Source organism: Gossypium raimondii, chromosome 12, assembly GCF_025698545.1.
Source record: "Gossypium raimondii isolate GPD5lz chromosome 12, ASM2569854v1, whole genome shotgun sequence".
Taxonomy (NCBI): Eukaryota; Viridiplantae; Streptophyta; class Magnoliopsida; order Malvales; family Malvaceae; genus Gossypium; species Gossypium raimondii.
This window is the reverse complement of record NC_068576.1, coordinates 43,975,033-43,982,654: the sequence shown is the minus strand read 5'-3', so window position 1 is coordinate 43,982,654 and position 7,622 is coordinate 43,975,033. Positions and strand designations below refer to the sequence as shown.

The window sequence follows — 7,622 nt, the reverse complement described above, 5'->3', positions numbered from 1 at the left end:
CATCTGTTGAATTGCTGCATCAGGTGACTGCGTCGATGCTCTCGTTGGGGACGGTGCTTCCATGGCCGCTGATGATGAGCCGGCTGAATGTCTAGGCCTCGTTGATGGGCTGCCCTCGTACTCTTGTCCCCTTGGATTTAGAGGCCCGCGCCTTTCCCTTCCGACACGTAATTGTCGATGCCTCTCCTCTGGCGTAAGTAAATACGGCTTCCCATGGATCCTAAACCATGGCATGTATTCTGTAACGCACGCTAACTCGGGAACGATGATTTGTTCCCGAGCAGGTAGATAGTCATGCCGATTTTCCCACATTTCCGTGTAGTCTGACCAGTATCTAGGCCAATCCGTACCTAATAGCCGAATGTCGATTTTGTGGTGCTCGTCAAACATCTCAGGGTCCGCAGGGATCGGTTTTCTACATCCAAACTGTCGTAGGACTCATGCATGCGTGGGGCTCCACAGCCGTGAGTTGATCAACATCACTTTCACGTGCCAAGAGTTAGGGTTTTGTAAAAACTCTTCCGGGATTACTGCCCGGATTGTCGGATCCTCGTATGGTGTCCATTGAAACTACATGAACATGATAGAAATATTACTTATATACATAGCCCTAAATATCAATCCACTAGCGAATGTATGGAAATATCTATTTGCAATAATACTTACTTCTGCTTCCGACCGTTGGTCCAATAGAAGCCGTATATCTTCAAGTTCAGACGGTAATCCACGATAACTCGCCGGATGGTTCCACCTAATTAAATAAATATTTAGCATACTTTTATTCTTACAAAATCTATATAACAATTTCAAAATGTAATATAAAATTTACCTCGTTACGAGTGGGAATGTATATGGGTGGTTCACTCGATGACGTAGAAATGGAAAGCGAAACCGTGCCCATGATTGCAGTAGTGACAGGCATCCTCCGATTTTGGCTCTCCTCGGTTTGGTCGCCCCGCACATCTCCCGATATAATGTTGCCAAGACGGCAGACCCCCAACTAAATTCGCCGGCTCCTCTAAAATCAACGAGTTTTAGTAGCCACCTTAGATGTACACGGCTCCGTGACGTGTCGGCCATGAGATAGCCTCCAATTATTTGAAGAATGTATGCTCGAGCATATCGGATTCTTTCAATTTCGGTTGAATTTTCATTCAGATCGGGGAAGGTCGCACGTAACCAGCCCATCTCCACCCTACCTCCATCCATTTTATCCGGAACGGCGCCCAAAAGCTCGTAGCACACCGCCTCCCAATTGCTAGATTGGGCAGACCCGGTCACTGGGTGTCCGTCCACCGGCAATCCCAAATGCAGATGGACATCTTCTAGAGTGATAGTGCACTCTCCACATGGAAGATGAAATGTGTGCGTCTCGGATCTCCACCTCTCGATCAACGCACTGATCAGTTTCGGCTCCAACTTGCATCCCCGGCCTACCGTCGCCACGTGCCAAAATCCCGCTTCCCGGAGGTAGTTCTCTACTAACGGTGATGGAGGAGCATGCATATTCCGAATATTGCATTCCAATACGCGATCTTTAGCCTTTTACAACAAAAAATAAATTAATAAATATCTAAAAATACATAAATAAAAATATCTTAAATAAAATATAAAATTTAAATTTAATACTTACCATGTTCATTTGCTCCACCGATATGTGATTCCTGTCAAGACGAATCAATGATCCGGCCATTGTTGAAAATATTAAAAATTTTAAAATTATTTTTAAAAAAATAAAAAATTGTAAAATTTTCTTAAAAAAATGAAATTTAATGGAAAAATAAATTTAATATGGATTTGGAGATTTTTTGAAGGAAATTGAAAGGATTTTGGAAGGAATTTGAGAGTTTGAGAGAATTTTGGAAGGAAATTGAGAGAATTTTTGAAGGGAATTGAGAGAATTTTTGAAGGAAATTGAGAGAATTTGTTTGTGAAAATAAAAGGGGTGGGGGGTTTATATAGTTTAAAAAAAATTTTACCGTTGGGGGGGCAACGGTCAATTTTTTGACCGTTGGGCACTGTTCATGCGCGCGGGCAAATCGCTTCCACGTCAGCGCGGCCTGCTGACGTGGAAGGAAATCGCTTCCTCAAGGACGCGATTTCCTTCCACGTCGGCAGGTCGCACTGACGTGGACGCGATCTCCTGTCAAGTTCCCCGACATCGCGCTGACGTGGCCGCGATTTCGCAAAAAATGACCCATTCCGGTAAATAATTAAAAAACCGGCCTATTTCTGTAATTTTTTAAAAAAAAAGAGGCTTTTTTTGGTAATTTGGCCGAAAAAAATAACAAAAATTGGATAATAGCTATTTTACCAAATTTATGAGGAAGCGTTTAAAATATGAAACGGAAAGAAGGGTGTGGACCCCACAGAAGAACATCATCCAATGAGGAAATGCTACGTTGTGAGACACGATAAGACTTAAAACAGATATTCTTTAAGAACATGATTGCCACTGCCTAGGAGGTATGAGGCCTGTAATAACCTTTTCTTGTTTTTCTGGGTTTACTTAATTAATTAAAAATATGGGGAAATGTTGTTTTACGGTCCAATTCAAAAAGAAATTCACTCCTTATCACTTTATTTGCCAAAAACCTGCTCCGCTCTTTCACTTCTTCTTCTTTTATATAACCAAAGCAAGGCCGATTTTAAACCGGCGCTTTCTTTTTTATGGTTGTATTTCTTGTTTCATTTAATCAGATTATCAAGTGAGAAAAAGAGAGAATGAAAAGGGAAGATACAGTTAGGAATGGGCATTTCCTCGCCGATAGGAGATGGTTTTTCCCCATCGTTATCGCCGGCCTTATAGCCGGAGCGATTGTTACGTCCAGCTTCATAAAAGCCGCCGATTACTCGCTGCTATGCTCCGTCGCCAACACCATACCACCCCAGGGCGTTGGTAATGGGTCGGCCACGCCGATCCAACTCCAAGCCATCATCCACTACGCCACATCACGCATCACACCGCAACAAAACTTTAGGGAGATCTCCGTTACCTTTGACGTCCTCAAGAAACGTTCTCCTTGTAATTTCCTCGTCTTTGGTCTCGGCTACGATTCCATGATGTGGACTTCGCTTAATCCCAATGGCAACACTATATTCCTGGAAGAGGATCCCAAATGGGTCCAGACCGTGCTCAAAGACGCGCCAGTCCTCCACGCCCACCCCGTCAAGTACCGTACACAGCTCAAGGAAGCCGACGCTCTGCTCTCCCATTACCGCTCCGAACCCAGCTGTTTTCCCTCCGAAGCTTACTTACGAGGAAACGATAAGTGCAAGCTTGCCTTGACGGGCTTTCCCGATGAGTTCTACGATACGGAGTGGGATTTAATAATGATCGACGCGCCGCGCGGATATTTCCCGGAGGCACCGGGAAGGATGGCTGCGATATTCTCGGCGGCGGTCATGGCGAGGAACAGGAAAGGGTCCGGCGTAACGCACGTGCTCTTACACGACGTGGATCGGAGGGTAGAGAAGGTCTTCGCCGAGGAGTTTTTATGTAGAAAATACTTGGTTAAAAGTGTCGGTAGACTCTGGCATTTTGAGATTCCTTCCGCTGCTAACATGAGCAGCCACGGCGGCGCTCAGTTTTGCTAAAATGCGCTCCGTTCAGTCATGCTCGTGTGTGTCAGAACTCACTCATAAATGATATATTTTGAAATAGTGGTAATTTTTCGTTTTATGAATTGAGGGTTTTCTTTTATATTATAAATAAAAATCAAGGATGTTGTTGATGATTATTAATAGAGATAGGTGGTGGCGCTTTGATGGAAGAAAGTGGCTTTGGTTGCAGAGGCGGTGGTAAGGTGAATTATTTTATTTATTTCGCATCTACGTGGTTGAATTGTGTGAATTGAAGTGCCCCTAGTAATTTGGCCTCCTTCCATCATTTCTAGATTAGATATTAAAAAAGTCACATCTATTAGTACAATTTTGTTTTACTCTTTTAATTTTAAAACATTTTATCAATGGGGATGCTAAGATTCTTTTTGGAAAAAAAGTTATATTAGTGAGCTCCAAGTGATGATTTACGGCGTCAATGAGTATAAGAATGTACTTTAGATCTAAATTGATATGATGGTATGATTAGAATTTTGATTCGCAATATTCAAAGTAGTTTTATGAAAAAAAATTAAATTGTAGAAGAGAAGGTGAAAGGAAGGCTTTTGATTAATTAGGGTAGAGGAGGCCATACAATAATAATATGGTGACTTGAATGAAAGACTTGCAAATTTCATATTTATTTTTAAAGATAAAGTGGTCAAAACATTAATTTACTAATAATTTAATGATCTTTAATATAGTTAATCATGAAATTATTATTTAGAAATTGAGATCTATTTTAATTTAGATTAATATTTGATGCATTAATATATACATCATTAAAATAAAGTTATTTATACATAAATTTTGATTTAATGCGTAAGATATGTAAATTTTAATTTCAGTATAATTATAAGCGTGAATTGTAATTTTATTTTTATTCAATTATACATGTTTTAGTTTAATTATATACTTATAGAAAAATAAATAAGCTTGATTGTTTTTATTTGTATATATAACAAGATTATGTTATATTCCTAACACATTACATTAATAATTTGTAAAAATAAATTACAACTTTAATATCACATTATTCATTTGATTCAAGTTAATTTTAAAATTTTATAACACTTGTTAGATTGCTAGGATTTCAAAATGTCTTATTTAGTTATTAGTATAATAACATAAGAACAAATTATTTAAATTACATACATATTACAATAGTTAGACATAAAATAAAAAGTAATTAGTATAAATTTAAATTTAAAATTAGAAAGATGAGTGAAATGAAATTAAAATCGAATCGAATCGAGTAAAATTATTTGAATTAAATTAAAAATTAAACATGCCAAATTAAAATGTTATTACAGTGTAATTAATTTCATGTTAGAGCACATAAATTTGAAACCATATATATTTGAAAACTTTTTAAAGTAAAATAATAATAAAAATATTTTAGTATGATAAACTTGAATAATTAATTAACTTATTTAGATCCTAAAATTATTATTCTAAATTTTTAACATTCTTTATATTTTTAATTTTTAAAATTTTATAATTTTTATAAATATTTTGAATTTTAAAATTTATTTTAAATTTTTGAAAATTATTTTGAATTATTTTGTAATTTTGTTGAGAGAGAGACCAATTTGCTTATTTTTAAACTTGACAAGGACTAAAAGGGTATTTACACTAATCATTATTCAAATTATTCAAGTTATTCAAATTGTAAAATTCAACTCGATTCGAAATCGAAACTCAAATTACTTATTCGATTGACTCGAAATTTGATTTTTTTTTAAATTTTTTCAAATCTAATCGAGTTTTGCTCACCCGTACATAAGAGTGGCTAAATATTACCAATTAAATTAATTTATTACTAACGCATGTATTAAAACATATGTAAAAATAATACTTTTATCAAGCCTAGCATTATTTATTTATTATATAAATTTTGTAGCTTTGCAATGCTATTTTTAATACAAACTTAGAAGTTAGAACTATCTATAACTCCTTCCTAACCATTAAATAATAAGATAAAATCACTTTATCGTACTCAAATTCACGTCTTTCTACACTAATAATACTATCTATATCAATCCAATTAATACTTAATCAATAATTAATTTATAATTATTCAATATAAAAATTATTTTTATTATATCTGCGTTTATTTGGCTGCTTTAGCTAACTTTTAAAATTTTATCATTATTTATTTTACAATCTCATTCAAATATATAATGTTTTAGTAAATTGTGTAATTAAATTTGTTTGAGAAAGATTATAAACCCTACAACCAATCATTAATTTTAGTTCATTTCCTTGACCATGAGCTACCATGTAAGTATTAGAAATTTTATCACACAGATACTAATGGAAATTACATATTTAGAATATAGATTTATATTTAAAAATAACATACATTAAATAATAAAATATATGATTTGAAACTAATTAATAATAATATATGAAATATGCACAATATTAAAACATGTGAATACATTATATTAAGATTACTAAATTAATGCAATTATTTATCATGGTGTTGACATCAATCTTAAGTCGGTGTTAGTTAATTTTGACACCATCTCAATTAACAATATCATTAATATACATAAAATGGATAGAAATAGTAAAGTATGAACAATACAATTAAAATGTAAATATCATGTTAAAATATAGATTTGGTTTAGTGGTAATATTAATGTTTTTATTTCAATAACACGGGTTCAAATCCCAGATATGTAATTTTTATTGGATCTTTTTAAGATAAAAATACTAAAGTACCATTGAATAATATAACTTAATTTAATTACAAAGGGTCCGTAATTTCCTAATAGAGTTGGTGTCATAAATATACAATTGGTGAACGTAATAAAGTATGCATAATACAATTAAAATATAAATATTATATTAAATTAAAGCTTTGGTTTAGTGGTAGTGTTAATGTTTTATTAATTTAAATAAGGTTCAAATCCCACCATATGTAATTTTTTTGTTGGCTTTTTTAAGATAAAAAGACTAAAGTACCATTGAATAATATAATTATGAAAGGATATTTTCGCAAGTTTCTTAACCGAGTTGATATCAGGTTGACTTATGATACCAACTCAGTCAATGGCTTAAATAATAGTAAATAAATATATAAAGTACCATAGAATAATATAACTTAATATAATTACGGAAGAATATTTCTATAAGTTTCCTAATCAAGTTGGTGCTCCGTTGACTCCTGACATTAACTCAATCAGACGCTTAAATAATAGTAAGTATATATATAATTAATGGAAATAATAAATTTGTCACACCTATAAGGGGTCAATTGTAATGAATAAAAAAGAAATGAGCTTTAGGCTTAATGAGTAAGTAGCTTGTATATTCTTTAGAGGTCTTAGGTTCAAACCACATCTTTATTATTTTTTAATCTTTATTTTCAGCAAACTAAGAAGAAAAATCACTTTAAAACAAATATTATTTGGAGTAAAAACTTACTAAGAGTGGGCGGTAGCTTAATGGTTAAACATTTACCCTTTTCCCTTGTTTATTTTTGTTCAAGTGATGCCATCCTCATTCATTTCATTTTAAATTTCAGCCAAGATCGGGTAATTTACCATGTAGCTCCTTAAGATTTGAATACCCTAAGTATTTAGTCATTCTTTTCCTCTTTACCTTAGGATTTTGATTTTTTTTCTATTTCAAATTGAATTCTTCCTCTTTTCCCTACATCTTCTTATATTTCTTTTCCATCATATTCTTTACATCAATTTTTCTCTCAATTGTTGAAATTATTTTTGCATTCAATAATAAACCAATGCTTGATAATTCGATTCTCTACCGATTGTTGAAATTCTACGTAATAGCCTTCGTAATTCCATCAAGTGCGATAAGTGCATCTCGATCTAAAGTTTAGGACCCCAAATTTCGTAAGATTTCTATCCGATATTGGTCTTTCAAATCAATTAGTCAATTTTTCACGGTTCTTGATGAATCTTTCGTTAATATCGTTGAATCTTGAAAATATTAGAAAACAAACGTTAACTCTTGTATAATTGTTGTTTGAAAGATCTGATTTAAGTACC

The 7,622-nt window shown here is 33.6% G+C and overlaps 2 protein-coding genes across 2 annotated transcripts; one reads left to right on the top strand and one right to left on the bottom strand.

Moving 5' to 3' along the window:
- Positions 1-438: 438 nt before the first annotated feature.
- On the bottom strand, positions 439-2,462 carry LOC128035511 (protein MAINTENANCE OF MERISTEMS-like). The gene is made up of 4 exons (XM_052625281.1): positions 1,634-2,462; positions 830-1,542; positions 667-751; positions 439-570 (listed from the first exon to the last, which is right to left on the bottom strand). The coding sequence occupies exons 1-4, from the start codon at positions 1,691-1,693 to the stop codon at positions 439-441; spliced, it is 990 nt and encodes a 329-aa protein (XP_052481241.1). The 5' UTR covers positions 1,694-2,462.
- Positions 2,463-2,583: 121 nt separating this feature from the next.
- Positions 2,584-3,740, top strand: LOC105764342 (probable methyltransferase At1g27930). The gene has a single exon (XM_012582875.2). The coding sequence runs from the start codon at positions 2,725-2,727 to the stop codon at positions 3,595-3,597; it is 873 nt and encodes a 290-aa protein (XP_012438329.1). The 5' UTR covers positions 2,584-2,724; the 3' UTR covers positions 3,598-3,740.
- Positions 3,741-7,622: the final 3,882 nt, after the last annotated feature.